General features: G+C 37.1%; 1 protein-coding gene across 1 annotated transcript; it reads left to right on the top strand.

Moving 5' to 3' along the window:
• Window positions 1-1125: 1125 nt before the first annotated feature.
• On the top strand, window positions 1126-18224 carry aga (aspartylglucosaminidase). The gene is made up of 9 exons (XM_008421058.2): window positions 1126-1417; window positions 4622-4775; window positions 5710-5822; window positions 7106-7218; window positions 9320-9428; window positions 9841-9916; window positions 11613-11720; window positions 14368-14501; window positions 18111-18224. The coding sequence occupies exons 1-9, from the start codon at window positions 1309-1311 to the stop codon at window positions 18209-18211; spliced, it is 1017 nt and encodes a 338-aa protein (XP_008419280.1). The 5' UTR covers window positions 1126-1308; the 3' UTR covers window positions 18212-18224.
• Window positions 18225-18236: the final 12 nt, after the last annotated feature.

Here is an 18236-nt window from a genome sequence, read left to right as displayed (position 1 = left end):
ATGATCCCATAAAATGATGCACATCCAAAAGAGGTGGTACAGATTTAAACAGGCATTTTATCAACTATGAAACGATTCTAAGGACAACCATAAGAAATGATATACATTCATAATACAAATCCTGAATATGATTCAAGCTACAAACAGAGCAGGAAAAAAATATCAGAAAATGTGAGCAATAGCCAACAAGGGTCGCTTATTCAGCTTGCTGACATTTGCCAAGCACAAACAAACCATCCAACATCTACAAAAGCACATGCAGCAAATACTTACCTTGGTTTCCTTCCGTCTCCAATGTAAATTAAACCCTTGAGAGGAGTCACGGAGATCCCAATCTGCCAGCAGCACAGCAAGGTTTCACTTTGCACCTTTTAAGTGGTCAGCTTGGAGCATCCTGGTGTAAATAATGAGCGTGCCCTCTGAAGCAAGTCAAAAGGATGTGCACCTATATAAAAAAAGTGGATGCCATTTGTCGAGTAAGTTAATATGAGAGCAGGTCCGTGTCCAACTACAGCAAAATTTTACAAATGTTACTATTGTTGAGTTTAAGGGTCAACAATTCCCTTAAACTGTGGATCTCTGGAAAAAAAAAATTTTCCAGAGGCACTATTGGAAACGTTAGCAGTTCTGCTTTAAATACACCTGTAGATGTAAAATTGGCCTTATTTAAACTCTCTCTCTGCATATATGATAAAAACTAACTAAAAACAAATATTAATAGCAAATCAGAAAGCAAGCTTTGCTCTTCCTTAACATCATTCCAATAATAATATAATGGTATTATTATATACCATTATGTAATAATACAATATCTGCCAATATATTCTGCAGATATTGGCATGTTAAGTCAGGTAAGTTTATATCTAAGTATTCATTAGGAACTGGTGTAGGACCAGCTTCTTGAAGGATTGTCCATGGGATAGAAATATCCTTTTCCTTTTTAATGTACCGCTGTGGGGAAATTCAGGAAATGCGGGATACAGTCTGTTTTTATAACTGTGCAACAAAGCGAAAATGTTTCCCTTACATTTTGTAACCCAGGCCGTCTTCTATCTAATTTTGTAAATGTCTACTAAACGCGTGTTGAAGAAAGATGTAATGTCCCTTTAATGCCGACCCCGCCCACTCAGCATGTGACACAACAAGGAAGTCTAAATGCAATATCCTGATAACTACAAGATAAGTAGTTCTCTTTGAAGCGACTTCTGTTTGAAATCTCCTCTTTATTTTTAGTTTGCCGTCAAGTGACATCTTGCCACCTGACAGCTTCATATTTTAGTGTCTATAAGTGAACAGAACAGAGCAAAAATGCTTTTATCTCTCCATGTTTTCCTTTTAATGCTGTATTTTCGGCTTGGATTTACCTCGTTACCGCTTGTCATCAACACGTGGCCATTTAAGAGTGCAACCGCTGCAGGTAGGTCGCAATCCCCTCTCGTGTGTGTTTACATGTTCACTAAACAGATTTGAAAAGGTGCGGTCCGCACCATTTATATGCCGCTGTATGTAGCGGCGCGGCAAATGACGTGGGTGGAGTTTACACACAAATCCCTGTACATAAGAATATGGTCCTCATTGGTTTCAAACGATACGTCGGTGCATCCGTCTAATTATGAATAGCAAATTTACTTTGAAAACTTAGTAGGATTATATTTTCGAACTGAGATTTCCTAATAAAAGAAACACAAATGCTTATGTAAAACAAATATGTTTTATACCCAACAATATTAATTTTAGTTTTAAAAATGGCGATTGAGATAAAAATGATTTGTTTTAAATAAAACAATGAAACACGGATTTACCTCCTCTGATTAATTTAAGTTATAGTTATAATTTAATTTTCTGCAACAATATTATTTAATAATAGTATTTAAAATAAATATTCTCGATGACAATATATCAACACTTCTGCCTAATTGGACAAAAAGTCCTTATGGAATGAATAAAATCGCTCAATCTGCTGACTCATGCTGCAAATAACTCAATATATGACACAGTAATTATTATTTGTTTTTATTAATCAGTTATTTGAACTGCATACATTTTCTTTTGCGTTCACGTGACATAAACTCCTCCTTCACAGCTTGTAATTAACCCTGCTGACGGCTGCTGGAAATGAAGTAGACCCATTCTTTTAGTTTGCGCTCACTCATGTGACAATACGTCAATCCAGGACATTTAATGTAGAAATGTTTTTGATTTGTTTTGACAAAAAATAGAAAATGCTGCATTTTTACCTTGTTCAGTTTGATTCTCCTTTAGTCTTGAAAATCCAGTTTGCTCAGCAGTTGGATGTTTAGATCAGCTTGTAACTGAGCAAAGCAACCAGGTTGTAATATTTACAGCTGTTGTAAAAATCTATATTGAATAATTACATTTATATATTGTTTTTATTTCAAACAACCTTCTTAATTTTCATATAGACTTTTGTTGCCTTACAGATATAATCTTCAACCAGTCTGATTAGCAGACTGAGCGATTAGTTTAGATTCATCTCTGTTAGTTATAATAGGTTAAAATGTCACCTTTTCCTGTGAGAAATTATGAACAAGGACATTTCTGTGAATATTCAAAATCCCTTTCTTTTCATTAGCTAAAGGAATATGCTGTTAACTTGCCTCTTGCGGACTAAATGATTATAAAACTAGGATGTATAATGAAAAATGCAAATGTTGCAGCTCTGAAAATATTTGTGTTACATCTTAGCTGCAAACTTATTAATACCTGAGAAATTAATCCCTTGGACTAATTTTCAACCATGAAAGTAGAAAAACGAGTGTGTGTGTGTGTGTGTGTAGGGGTGTGTGTGTCCCTGCAGAGTGTATGTGTGGTTAAGTTCAGGCCCTGGCCGATTCATAACCGCTACTTTCACGTTTCTCTACTCACACCATTAATTTTTTTTCTTGTATACTTGTGACTCAGCTAGAGTTTATCCGTATGAAAGACCAGCCGAGTCTTAGATGAGGGTATGAAATAGGCTGAACCCACAAGGCTTCATAGCTGCCGCCAGCAGGCCTGCCCTCACTCTGTTTGATTTCCTTCAGGGTGATACATTGGACATGTTCAAATTGAAACTGAAAATATTTCGCCGTCGCTTGTGACTTATCCATCAAGTCGATTTCCGGTGGGTGCACAGCTCAGCGCCAAAAATGATAGAAACGGTATTCAAAACATCTTAAGCATCAGCTCAGGGCCGTCGATGATTTAAGTTCAGCTGAGAGTCTCGCTCTTTTATAGATGGATGCCTGTTAATACATCAGGTGTCTGTCAGCTCTTTCTTTTTTTTTCATGCAGAGGAAATGAAATTGAAAAATACACCCGGGAATATTTTGTGGGAAATATTTAACGATGCAAGCCGCAACCGTTAATTTACCCCAGCAACTGTTTTCCATTGGGGGATTACAGTAACAGGCATCAGCGGGATCATCTCCACTTCTATTCTGCTTGTTTTTGTAAAAGAGAGGGGAAAAAAACATAATTTAGGTTTGGACTGAAAAGAAAATAAAGCTGAACTAACCAGAGCATTTAATGGGAAGATGATGGCTGTAGCATCAGTTGGTGTGTTGATCCCTCAGGGGCTCTTAGGGGATCAGTGACCAAATGCTTGTGAGCCCCCCTGTTTAGCAGGAAGCCGTCGCATTGGTCATCTCGGAGATCATGCAAAACTGACTCGTTTTGGCTCAGCACAGATTTGTGTTTTTGCCAAATGCAGCTTCTTTTTCACCAACTTTTCCACATTTCGTCTCGTTATGAAAGCAAAGTTTGCTGTGCTTTGGAGGGATTTCATGAGAGAGACCAACACAAGGCTGTGCAGAAATGTAAAATGGAAGAAAATTATAAATAATCTTTTGTTTTTACAAATAATAGTCTAAAGTCTGGAGTTCATCTCTATTCAGCCCCCCTTTGCCCTGAAACCCATAATAAATGCCTGTGCAACCAATTCATGGATCCATTTTGTAAGGTTATAAAACAATACTTCCTACTTTGAGCTTTTCATGAAGAACTGTGCAGTCTGCAGACAAAACATAGAAGAATTACCAAATGCAGTCTTGCCAAGACAAGAAGGGCAATAATCATAGAAGAAAGCAAAAGGCCCATGATGGCTCTGGAGGAGCTGCAGAGCTCTGCCACCTCAGGTGAGCAAATCTAGTGACAAGAATCGGTTGCAAAGAGGCCAGAAGAAGAAGTTTTGCTCAGAGGACCTGAGAGGCAGAAAAAAGAAACCTTGTGCCTGCACATTACCCAAAATACACCATCCCCACCACCAGACCTGGAGGTGGCAGCAGCATTCTGTGGGGTAACAGAATGGGGTGGGGTCACAGGGAAGCTGAACAAGCATGGGAAGTTGAAGGTTTTTCTTACTATTATTTTCAACTTGGTGTGAAATACACCGGAGTTTGTGGTTATAAAATTATTCTAGATTCCGAAAACAGCAAATATTTTCTATTATTGACCTAAAATCTGCTACTTTCCATTGGTTTATAGTATTTAATTTTAATGCTGGTTGGGTAAGTTTTATCTCACACACTTTTCTGACCTGCAGAGTATTATTCTCATGCTGTTTGTGGCATCTGAAACATACCTCTGACCCTGCATCCTGATTGGTTGTCTTTCTGCGTAGCGTGGCATGCCCTGCAGTCCGGCGGCTCCGTGCTGGACGCCGTGGAGGAGGGCTGCACCCGCTGTGAAGTGGACCAATGTGACGGCACTGTGGGCTTTGGTGGCAGCCCTGATGAGACTGGAGAAACCACACTGGATGCCATGATCATGAACGGGTAATGGGCGGACACCGTGCTTTTACACAAAGAAAAAATGTTAATTTTTACAGTAATATAATTTACAACAGATACATTTACAAGTGAAGTCGGCATTATACGCAGGAAATGTTTTTTCTTATATGGTTATTATTTATAACTATCTACCATTTGCACTGTAAACAGAACCAAGTGAAAGCAGCTTTGTTTTAAGTCATAATGCTTCAATACTATCTGATGTGAGTGTGAAATATATTTAAATTGACAGAAAAAAAATGATGTGAAGAGGTTTAAAATTAGAATGTATGTTTACATGATTCACATCTTAAAAATGCTAATCAGTCACATGCGGCTATCAACATATTTATTTTTATTTATTTACTTATTTTACAATTTGTGCTGCTTATTTCCATTTCCACACTTAACTGGCTGACCTTTCCTTCAAGCCTTCTGCAGGGAAGTACTAATTAAGAGTCTCATTATGATCTGAAAGCGTTCCAGTTATTAGGTCCTTAAATACTAACATTTACAGTCTCAGAAGTTATAATGAGAAGTAAATGTCAGCTTACAACAAAGGACGAGTAGCAAGCTGTTTACTCTTTCTGTAGTGAATGCCCCCTGAAATTTTACCCTTTTTTGTTTCTCAGTTACGACTATGTTGTTTGTGGATATTTTCCTTTACACGATTCAATATACATGGAGAAGAAATTTAATAAACACCAGCAGACACATTGTGCATTCATAAGACAAACACCTGGCTGATGATCCAGTAGAGCAGTCAACAGATAAATACTATATCTGTAAGAAAAAAACCATGCACACTTTTGAATCTCAAGAATATGATCTTTGTAATCTTCCCCAACACTGATTTATAATGGAGATATATTGCTCACAGATGGTATTTGGCTGCAGCCAACCAACAGGAATGTCTCCTGTCTGTGTGCTTTCTGAGTAGTAACTCGATGGAGGTGGGAGCAGTGGCAAACCTGAGGAGAATCAAAAATGCTATTGGAGTCGCCAGAGCCGTGATGGAGCGCACTGAACATACGATGCTAGTGGGAGAGTCAGGTATGTGGGGATTGCTGTTCATACACCCTGGGTGATACAGCCAGGAATAATGGACTCATTTATTTGAACAACACACAGAATGTAAATTGCATTTCTAACATAACGGCTTGTTTTAGTATAATTCTATAGAGTCTAAAAGGAACTGCTTTCAGCGTCTGAGGACGCTCGAATCTGCATTAATGATCTCAATTAGAACCCAAACCTTTTAGACACAGCATAGGCTTTTAAATGAAATGACAATCATTAGGAGTAAGTGAAAAACACATGGGTCATATAGTCCCCTGAGCCTGAAGAGCATAATTGCGCACTAGTCGTACAAAAAAAAACCTGTTCAAGAGCTCCCTTTATGCTGAGGATGAGGAGAGAGGGATGCACAGGAACTGAAGCTAAAACTGAAGCTTTTTATCCCAGCATGATGTACAGTTCTGTTCAAAATGTTAGCAGTCAAACATCACAAATCAGCTTACAAGCAGCAGGAACAATAAGTGCCAGACATATCAATGCTTTTAACTGGACATATGTTTCTAATATTTAAATTGAGATGAAATTCCAGATGTTTTTAAAACCCAACACAATCAGGAAAGCTCCCTGTAAAGTCCCATTGTTGACCAAATGACTCTGGAGACACTGAACATTCAGTTTGAGGTAAAACCAGGAGATCTTAAGAACCTGTGGATGTAGTCCAGTCATCATGGGCTGTTCACCTGTTCAGAGGTGTAGAAGTTGTTTGACTCCATGCAGTCCAGATATGAAGCAGCTGTCAAAAGCAGTGCTTATGTAACTAAATGTTAGTTCAGGGATTCACATGAAAACTCAATCTCAAGCACTTTTCAGTTCATACAGGAAGTGTTTGAGTTTCTAAAGAAAATTGCAGATGCAATTTTTTAAACAACCTATAATCCCTTTTTCCTTTAGAACATTTTTCTTTCTTGTTTTTTTTTTGTAACAGAACGAACTTTGTTCTCAACGTCTGCACATCTTTATATGGAGCTTTACTTACTATTATGAACATGATTAAATCTGGGAGATTTAATAATTTCTGTTGTATGTCATGATATCCTTCTGATGACCAATTCATCATATTTGCTACGCCATTCCTCCCAGTTGAATGATGAAAACCTTTCAAAGCAGCAGCTCTTTTAAAACCAGATAAACCGATGCTGAAATGAACTAAAATTGCTTGCAGTCCCTTCTTTGTCTGTGAATCTTTTTTAAGTCCTAACCTGAGGTCAACATGGTCTCCTATGTGCAACTTGACCCAAGTGTTTCCTCTCTCTTCGTAGCCTCTGTGTTTGCTGAAAACATGGGCTTTGTTGCAGAAGACCTGACTACCAACGAATCTTTGAATGTTTTCTCACAGTGGCTGAAGGGCAACTGCCAACCTAATTATCGAAAGGTAAGTGCATGTGTGCGAGGCTGTTTCTTTTCTCGCTTGTGTCTGCCACGGGCGCACTGCTTCCAAAAGATTGATTTCAAAAGGGAAAATTGACAGGCATACTAAAGTACCTCAAAAAAAAAAAAGTCAGCTTTTGTGGTAAAGGTGATGCCCTACAGCAACGAGCTGTTGCTTCTCTTCAAAAGACTCCTCTTCATTTCCACAACAATGTCACAACATCTATAGAAACAGGGAGGCGTTATGTATCCAGAGATCATCCACTGTTCCATTGATCAAATTCTCTCTATTCATACTTTTAGGAGCAAAACTTATGGCTCTGAAGTTCCTGGAGCTATTATTGGAAATATCTGCAGTGCAGAAAAACTCAGACTGAGTGGATAGGAATGTTGGAAGTTGGGTTAAAAATGTAACTAATAAATCAATTACTCTAAAAGAATGTGTCTTTATGTCTTCTAATATAATTAATTAGAAGACTTGAATGCAAAAGAAGGCCTTCCAGCAGACCAACCACCCTAAACATACAGCCAAAGATGCAATGGATATGTTAGAATGGCCTAGTCAAAGTCCTGATCTAAAGCAATCTGAAAATCTACGGAAAAGAAGACAGAGCAAAAACCTCAGTCTCTAAAGCAACATGATTTACTCAACTTAAACCTTTTCCATATCTGATACCTTCTGAGGCGAACCGAATGCTTTATGTCAGGAATCTTCAGTATAAAATTACAGGAGGAGATGTATGGCATTTTTGAAAAAATATGGATCAATATGGCAAATCCAAACGGGAAATACATCCTAAAGAAGAGCAGTTAAGGTTGTGGAATAGGAAAAGATTACCTGTTGGGTTTAAAGTCTTCATTTGTTACATCGTGGTTCTTTAATACAACTGAAAACAGCTTTGCTGAAAATGGATTCTTTTTAAAAACTTCTGCTGTTGGTTGATTTATGCTACTGATGAATTATTTGTACAGCTGTTGAGAATATCAGATTTATAAATGTTTAGTTTGTTTTCTTGCTTTGTTTTGCGAATCAGCTAAGATGGGCAGGATGTTCCGAGTTCATCACAACTTCTGCTTGTCAGTTTGATTTTCAGGTGGAAACGTCACCTTCACAATTCTGACATTCCTAAACCACATTCTGAGCAACAATAAGACAATTCAGTACAGATTACAGATTGGGTTCAGATGATCTCCTTCCAGTCTGACTGAACTGAGGTTATTTGGAAAAAGAAGACGTCTGTACAGCAGCACCTTAAAGACTGCAGCTGGAATAGCAGCCAAATGTGGTTGAATAGAGAAGCTAACCACACATTCTTAAAAGATTTTTGGTGGTAAATGTAAGTCAAAATTGATTTGAAGTACTAGAATACAATAGAAAATGATTATTAAAAAAAAAAAATCACAAGATGTGCATGTATATTTGTGCATAGAAATACAACAGACTATTACAAGAAGGGAAAAAACTGCAAATATCCACAGGGATGTTTGAGTTTGTTGGGATCAGTGATGGATATAAAGTCTAATATCTGGAATGAAGGATCTGTGAAAACACTCTTTTGTGCAGATAGGATGCACTGAAGGAAGTCTTCAGTTCTGCTACAACTTCACACGCAGGGTGGTAGACATTGTCCAACGGAGATACTAGAATACTAATATTGCAATATAACATAATAATTCTTATTATATCAATAAAGGAGCCACTTGAATCTCAAAAGAATGATGCAAAAGTTGTCCTTGTTTTTCACTGATATTAAAAGTGGATGTTTTTAGTTTTTATCAGAATAAAACTTCTACTTTAACTGGGTAGAAAAACTGATCACACTACTCTGCAGCTTAAACTGAGATGGTCAAACCAGTCCAAGCTCTCAGGTAATCACACCTGAAATGATACCTAAAGCCACTCCGAATGAACATGGAGAAACTTCACTTATGACTTTTTACTTTGTTAGTTGTCAGATTTTATATGCAAAACCATTTCCACTGAAAATCTGCTGAAAAAACTGCTTAAAATTTTGGGTTCTTGGGTCGTGTTTTGCTGCGGTGAATCAGTCCCAGGATGAAAGTCAAGATGGAAGAAATGATCTCTGTTCATCATCTGTCAACAGAACGTCAGTCCAGATCCGTCAGCGTCGTGTGGACCCTACGGACCAAAGGCAGCGCAAACACAGTGCAATGGAGAGCGGCAGGTTAATATACACTCCCATGACACCATAGGTAGGTGTTGCTGAGCCCCAGACTCAGCTTTCTACTTTCTATGGTTCAATACTTGTGTTCTGTATGGGTTCAGATATGAAGGAATGCTCATTATCCTTTTTCCTCTAAGTGTGTATTCAGGGAACCACGACTCAGCAAACAGAATCTGTTTCAGTACCATTTCATAATAAAACTTTATATTAATTTAACTATAAGTTTATTATATGCTACAAGTCTATGACTTGATGCAATCTGCTGGGTTTCTTTAGATGTAAACTTTTGAATGTCTCATTTGCATAATAAACTGAGCTTAATGCACTGTTTGATTATCAGTTGGAATGCATGTGTGATTGAATTGAAACGACTTTATGCTGTGAATTGGTTCTTTACAAATAAACTGAATAGCTTGCATTTAGTTTTTTCTTTGCACCAGGGATGATTGCCGTGGATAAAGACGGTCACATGGCTGCTGGAACGTCGACTAATGGACTGTCACACAAGGTTCCAGGGTGTGTAGATTTGTTTTCACTGATCTAAAATTTAAATGTTCTGAGTATATTTTCTTCCATATGGGCTGATTTTTCCTCTTTAATCTCTTCGATAGACACAGACTCACACTACACCTAATGGAGACTACCGATCTTTAAACCTCTCTTGGCCTTCCTGTAGAATCATTATAAAGTTTCTTACAACATTGATCTGAAATGGATAATGCTTCTCAGGGTGACGGAGTGTTTTTTTAGCAATTGATCATGTCTCAGGAATGTTTATGAATTGGATTCCGAGTTTTCGCCTAATAGCTCTTTGGAGATGACCATGTTGGTGGAGAAAATACTTTCCTGCCTGTCAAAGAGAGTCTGGCTCCTCTCATGCTAAATACTGAGAAATGTGTGTTTGCCCAGCTCTGTGTTTATTTGCAGGGAGCCGCTGTGAGAATTTTAAAATCATGCCTGCAGACTTTTTCTGTCTGATTACTGCTCAGTTTTTGAACAGGAAAAATGAAGCAAGTTTGAATTTTGATCTCGAAGACATTATGAACAAATAAAAGCAAGTCATCACTCAGTGCTTGGCAATAAACACAATCAGCTGTTTGTTTACATTGTCAACAGGTGCTGAAGTTTTAATAAGTCACAACATTTGATTTTATCAAGTACAGAGCAAGATAAGAAAAAAAATGAGAGATGGACTTTGTTCCAAAGAGCTTCACTTAGTGTAATGTAGAGGTGGGTAATACGGACTGATCATTTTATGATAATATTTTGACCTTTGTTCTCAGATGTCCATGATGTAGAATGAAAACCTGAAATCATTTGACTTAATCCTGCTCTGTATGGCTGTGATGGCAATAGAAGTGATGATAAAAAGCTGTTTATTCATTTGAATCTTTTTAGGTAAATATCTAAAATTGGTCCCATTTTGGATATTTCAGTTGCTGAACTTCACATGATTACTTCATCCTGAATGTTTCTCAAACCCTTCAAGGCCCATGTTTACATTTACCATTCGTGCAACTTATGTCAATATCTTCCCTTTTATGTGCATTGAAGCTAAAAGAAAATTTGTCTGAATGATTCTGCATAAACTTCAAGTATCTGGCAACCTTCTGGAAACGAGTGAAGTTGTTCTTTTAAAGCCATGTTTGGTTCGTTTCCTCTGATCTGCAGTGAAAACATGCTGCTGGAACACCACTTTGGAGGAGAGCTAACAGGCTGTATTTTTGAATGTAAAATCCTCCTTCAAAGACATTTTCTCTTCCATTGCAAACTAATAAAAATATAGTTAACATTATATTTCATCTTCGTAGTGGACTGCCTTAAATCAAGCATGAAATATTTACTTGGAACTTTCACATTGGTAGATGAGTCTTTTATAATCTGACACAATCTATAGCAACAAGCTGCTTCTCAGTATGAAATGAACAAATATATGTTTGCATCAGGTATAAAAGCTTTAGGATGTTGTGGTTTCTCACTATTGTGGCATAAATACTTAGCTGAAGGACACAAGATAATATCTACTTAAAAGCTGATTGCACTAACTGATAAATACTTTAACTAATTAATAAGGTCAAGTGTTTATTTTCGAAAATGTTAAGTTCTGGGAACAGATAAATGTTGGGTTGTAACAAGTGAGAAATAAACATCCAGTTTTGTGTATTTTGTTGTGTAGGACTTGTAGATGTTGTTACTGTGTGTTGTGCTGCAGCCGCGTTGGGGACTCCCCCATCATCGGAGCAGGAGCCTACGCAGACAGCTCAGCTGGTGCCGCCGCCGCCACTGGAGACGGAGACATCATGATGCGCTTCCTGCCCAGGTGATTTTTTTTTCTGTTTCCAATGATAAAACGTGAAGACGGCATCACAGACACTTTCATGATCATACCCTTCATGTTTTCCACCTCTGAATTCAGCCCTGAGTCGATACTTGAGAACACTTATGGGTTTTGTCTGTCAGCTTTGCACATGTTCCCAGTTGGTTTCTTTTATGGACTTTGACTAGGCCATTCTAACACAAAAGCATTCCTCGATCTGAACCTGTCAGTTCTTGTTAAACCGTGAATATCCATCGCAGTTTCAAGTCCTTTTAGCATCTAAACACATTTTTAATTTGGATAAAAGAATCACCACAGCAAGATGCTGCCACCACTTTGTTGACCTATGAGGACGGTGTGATCTTGACTCTAGAACTGCGTCGCTCATGGTGGCAGTATGTTGGAGTAGATCTGCAATGTTAACTCTGCTTTGTTCTTTTTCTGAATTTATTTGCATAATTTTTTTGGTTGAGGCTTTGCAATATTTGGAAAATGATTTCCTCTGGTTTAGGATAGTGCGCAGCTATTAAACTTAACAAAGATCAAACCATCTCTTCGATGGATAAACATCATAACCCTGACTTCGTCTTTCTGCCCAGCGTTCTAACTGTAGAGCCAGACGGAGATTTAAAGAGGAGCAACAAAAGCAAATGTGGCGGATTAGCAGAGCTTGCCTACTACTGATTGCGTTATGTTACTGTGGAATATCGTCTCTGCTGCATGTTGAGCTGTTTTCATGTCACGACACTTCAGAGACGGTCTTCAGTCAGAGGCCCTTCAGATTAGTTGCAAGACTGACTGCTACAGAGGATCAATCCGGCCCACAGCATCACCATCCCAATGAGTCTTTGAAGATACTTAACATTTAATTTTCCCTTGGGATAAGAAAAGCATTTTATAAATTGAAGGTGTTATTGTTAATTTTCTTCCACCTTTTATTTTTGAGGTATTAGATCAAAGGACATAGAATACAAATTCAAGCCACACTTTTCAGTTTTTTATTAGCAAAATCTCCACTTCAAAATCAAGCACTACTGTGTGTTGGTGTATTACATAAAATAAGATAAAAATGGGGGTATGAATACCTTTGCCAGTCATATGAATGTATCTAATAGTTGATTTGAAAGTCAAGGGTTACATCTTTAGTGTAACGTATAAAAATAGTCTCTTTGCTGTGTATTCAAATGGTTTCCAGCTATTTAAACACAGCTGATCTGTCTTCATCATGATGGCTGGATCCATCTCATGGTTCTGAAGTTTGATTTTTATTCTTCAACCGTTAAAAACACAACTGTAACGTAGTTTTCTGTTTGCTTCACCTCAGCATCAAAAAATGCTCAAAGAATATCAACATTTGTGATGTGTTGGTTTTAAACACTCAGCTGCTTCTGTCACCCCTCGAACACCAGACACATGAATAGAATGAGAAGAAAAAAAGAGGCTTGGCTACGTTGCCCCAAAACTGTCATCGGCACATTTCTGAACAGAAGTGAGATTTTACCTTTTTTTTATTTCTTTATGCTATAGCTTTTATTTATGTCAGCCCAGTTTGGTGAACACATCTGAGGGCTGTCTGTTTAAAAGATTGTTGTTTTTTTTTATCTGTCTTCTGGAAGAGGTGCTTATTAACAGACTGCGATGTGTTTATGTGAGCCCACATTTCTCCTCCTAATGGTGTGATTGGAGGCCAACCTGCTAACCATTATCCATATTTTTATAACCATCCCTGATGTGTATATTGAGGAGAAACAGCCTCTAGTTTTAGACTTTAATGACATAATGCACTGCTTTAAAAGAAGAAAATCCTGGTTTCCTGGTACCTAACATGCAACAAAGGACATCTTGATGTATGTTCAGAAGGATTCACAAGGGAGCAGGATTTATAAATAGTACTTTTAGAAAGCCTTGGTTTGTCACTTTAATATTTTCAGCTCAAACAAATTCAAAGACAAAAATAACTAGACCAAAATAAAATTATTTTTAACATTATTTCATGAAAAAGAAGAAAACTGTCCAAACCAAGCATGTGAAAAAGTAATTGCTCCCCTGTCTTTTACATCTCTGGAGGAATCCTGGCCCACACTGTTTGCAGAAAACTTCAGTCACATCATCTCAATTGAATTTAAGCCTAGACTTAGACTAGGCCACTTCCAAACCCTCCTTTTTTTCTGTCACTCTAAGATGTGAATTTTCTGGTGAGCAATTCTATTTTCATTGATGGCCAGGTATTAGCTTAGTTTAATAAAGTAATCTTTTAAAAACAGTGCTTCATATTTTCTTGGATTATCTTTGCTTGATACTAACAGTTTAATCTGAAACATTTAAAAGTGACAAAAACAGAAGTAGTGTAATGTGTAAGGGGACATTGTAGGTGTACCACCAGTACTGGAAATGTCTAATGTAATGAAATAAACTTTGTGTTATCACTCTGACCTCAGGCTAACAGGGTTAACAACATTTGGTATTTAACCGTCCAGCAACTTAAAAGCAGAGGAAACTCACTGATTCACCGTTTCTTGAAGTTTATTTTCTGTGCTCATTTCCAGACCACATTATTATTCTGAAGGCATCTTTAGCATGATCCTGGTCTGTGACCCTCTGCAGCCTTGTTAGCTTTGCTCATGTCTTCTCCATGTCATGCTGCCAACAGCTACTTGGCTGTGGAGCTGATGAGGAACGGGGCCGATCCCTCAGCAGCCTGCAAGTCGGCCATCTCCAGAATCAAGAGGCATTACTCTGACTTCTTTGGAGCCATAATCTGCGCTAACACAACAGGCCATTATGGTGAGTGTACGGGTTCACAAATGGACTCTTTCCAAAGGTAATGACGCATTCCCGCTGGGATGAAGGGGGGAGAAAACTAAATGTGATGGGTTGAATTTCACCTAATAGTGCTATGATGTTAATATACAACTTTTTTTCACAAGGCAGCCCTGCATGAATGAAGCCTAAAAAGTTCATTTCCAGGTTTGGATATTAACATCTTCTCCATGTATCTTTAGTCCAGAGCCAGAACATTTTTAAAGAAATAGCAGCCTGACACAAACATTGCTCTTTTTTCTGTAGTTTAATTTATGAAAATTCACCCCCCGCCAAAAAAAAAAAAACACTTGACAGCAGACAGATATTCGTCTTTGACAGGAATGTTTGATCCAGTGACATGCAGTGAGGTTCATGACCTGTGATGCAACGATTCCTCTGGGATCAGACGTACAGATTAAATAAAACCCCAAACTGAAGCTTATATTTCAGTTTTAACCTCAGTTGAAACATTTGAATATGCTTTCATTAATTCCACACTGTTCACCAATATCATAGCTTAAAATAAAGGGTAGCACTTTATTTGAAGGGGTGTGAATAAGACTGTCATGTCACTGTCATAAACATGTCATAACACCCGTCATGAACACGAATAAGTCTTTATGAATATTTATGACTGTTGTCATAAAGTGTAATTCGGTAAATTATGACACTTTTAATACAAAGTTGACATTATTCAAAATGTCTTTATGACAACTTGACATTAACCAAGAAATCATTACTGTTTAAACTTTACCTCTAATAAAATAAAGATACTTAATTTTTAAAGTGAAATCAGTAATACTTTTATAACAACTTTATATCAGTAATGATTTATTGGTTAATGTCAAGTTGTCATAACAAAGACATTTTGAATAATGTCAACTTTGTATTAAAAGTGTCATAATTTACCGAATKACRCTTTATGAMAACAGTCATAAATATTCATGAAGGCTTATTCATGTTCATGACGGGTGTTATGACATGTTTATGACAGTCATAAATATTCATGAAGGCTTATTCATGTTCATGACGGGTGTTATGACATGTTTATGACAGTGTCATTACAGTCTTATTCACCCCCCCTTCAAATAAAGTGTTACCAAATAAAGTCTATGTAAGCTCAAAATGTACATATTTTTTGGTTGACCTCCCCTTTCTTTAAAAAAAAAAATCTAAATCATGTCTGATCTTATCTTTATTAGTATATAAGGTCCATGCGTCTATCCTCTCCATCAGCTGTTGGAAAATCTTCCTTGCTTGCCTTCATTTTTCAAACAATGGCTGCTTCCTTCTATATTTTTCCAATTGTTCTCAGTTCTTTCAATGCATAAAAGAAAAGCGATTGCTGCCCATTTTGCCTCTGGAGCTCAACACCGCCCCCTATCAGCGGTGCTTTCTGCCTCACCCTAAGAATTTTCACTGCACATTTGTGGCCAATTATAAAGATTCAATGTCACATTTATGAAATATATTCAACAGATTGTGGAGCTTCAGGTACATTTTGAATGATACGTGCTAAGCGATATAAAAAGACAGCAAGATGTGCCAACTGCCTGCTTCATTGACCATAAAAATTTTGAAATTATACACAAAACTGATTTACAGGGCAGTGAAGTGGCAAACTGATTTTACACTTATATTTGCCTCCTCTGACTTTACGTTACTGTTTTTAACACATTTCCCCAACAAGCTCCAGGCACAGATAATAAAAACAGGTTATGTGAACAAAATTGATCATTCTGTGTGGTTTTACTTGATGCAAAACGTTATATACGAAGGTAAAACACCAGAATAGCTGTGTAAATGAGAATATATCCAACTCTAGACTGCAACATGATACTGTGAAGGTTTAAAGTTTTTGATGAATCTCAAAGCTCCTTGGAAAACAGACTAAAAAGCATCTTTCCACCTGAATCAAGTGGAGATTCGGAAAGAGAAACGAGACCTAATCTGAAAAAAGAAGCAAAGTTTTAGCTTCAGTTTTTTAACAGCTGTGTGATGTGAGGCATGAACCAGTCAACTATCAGGATTCCTACATAATTTGCATGCAGACACCAAATCAAGCTTTGAACCGTTACTTTTAAACAGTTTAAAATTGAACAATTTACTTAATTTATTGAGTGTATTGAACAATCCAAGTGTAGTTGGAGCAGATCTGGTGCCAATGTCAGCATAAGAACGGAAAGATCCAAGAGCTAATCTGTTAAATTGAAACACCCTCTCTTTCTATTTTGTGGCCATAAAAAATGAGATGTACAGAATTTTTAATGATGAAAACATAAAATCACCAAGAAAAAGGAACTAAATCGACTCGTTTCTGGCACCATAATGTGGATGAGGAAAGTGAAAACTTCACCCAGTGATGACTGAGATCCAAAAAAAACCAAACCATCTTTTAACAATCCTCATCTAAACACTGAGTTTAGTGTTTAGATGCTTTTTCTCTGTGGTGGACAGAGAAAAAGCGACTCCTGGTTATGAGTGGGATTTATCATATTTATTGTAATGGTGAAAAAAATGTACACATTTAGATTTCTTGGGAGTTTAAATAGAATTTTAAACGTAAATACTCCAAAAACCATCTGAATTATTTTACCATTTTCTACATTGTCATGAAAATATTAATAAATTCATAAATATTATTACATTATTAAAGTTAGTGAAGCCTGTTTCAACTGAGTGTTATTTAGGATAACTATTTGTTTGTGGGGTTATAATTACTGCAGTTGTCTAAAAAAAAATCAATACTTATTTAGTTATTATTACAACAGCACTACAAACAGTGTGATCAGATTTTAATTACGTGACTCACCCCTTTTCCCAATTAGGCGCCTTTGAAAGAACCGATTCATTTTTAGTCTACACATTTTGTTTGTCATTGTTTTTATTTTAGACAAAGAAAAAAATCAAACAGAATAAAACAGAATAACAAACCTAAATTTCAACAACTCAGTTCTGAAAACTAAACTTTTTTTTCCATTATTGATTTCTCAAGATTTTAAAACCGTTTCCCCCATGAATCTATTTTTCAAAGACATTAATGTGAACACAGCAGCGAAACATTGCATTATAAGCAGTTCACATCATGTGCTTAGGATTATAACGGCACAGCTGATGAATTTTATATTTGATGTTTTAGAAAAATACTTTGTTTTTTTTAAACAGAGGTCCTGCATTAGTTACATCGATTCATGTTTTCTCTAAAGGTTACTGGATCTGAGACACACATCAAAGTATCTTCTGCTTTTAGGTTTGTCATCCATTGTTCCTCCAAGAGCTCCCCCAAATCTGTCCAGCCCTCGAAATTTAGTTCTCATGGCAACGGTGGCAAACTTTGAAACCCACACATCTTTTGGCTTTCCTTCTTTAATGCAGGTCTTAACCCTCTTTCAGCTTCAAATAACACATTTTCTCTGATATTTACAGTATATACACAATAACAAGAAAGACACAGCAGGACTAATAAGTATCTGAGAAAGGTCTCAGCATGCATTAAACAGGAATGTAGGAAAAAATAAATGAAATCACATCGTTTGAGTCATAATGAGTATGAAGTATTTTTGTCTAACAGGTGTGTTTCTGTTTCCTCAGGTGCGGCGTGTAATAGGGTCCCCAGCCTCACAGAGTTCCACTACATGGTGGCCGACTCCGAGTCCGACACAGCCGTCCTGAAGTCTGTGCCTTGCTTTTAAACAAACTCACTCAGATTATCTCTGG

The sequence above is a fragment of the Poecilia reticulata genome, linkage group LG10 (assembly GCF_000633615.1).
Source record: "Poecilia reticulata strain Guanapo linkage group LG10, Guppy_female_1.0+MT, whole genome shotgun sequence".
NCBI classification, from domain to species: domain Eukaryota; kingdom Metazoa; phylum Chordata; class Actinopteri; order Cyprinodontiformes; family Poeciliidae; genus Poecilia; species Poecilia reticulata.
Note: the sequence above shows the minus strand (reverse complement) of the source record. Positions and strands in the feature narration are given on the sequence as shown.

Excerpts from the sequence above, each read along its gene's own strand:
- aga (XM_008421058.2), top strand. The coding sequence starts at position 1,309 with ATGCTTTTATCTCTCCATGTTTTCCTTTTAATGCTGTATTTTCGGCTT. Across the intron at positions 4,776-5,709 it reads GATGCCATGATCATGAACGG|TAACTCGATGGAGGTGGGAG; the intron begins GTAATGGGCGGA and ends CTTTCTGAGTAG. Across the intron at positions 7,219-9,319 it reads GCCAACCTAATTATCGAAAG|AACGTCAGTCCAGATCCGTC; the intron begins GTAAGTGCATGT and ends ATCTGTCAACAG.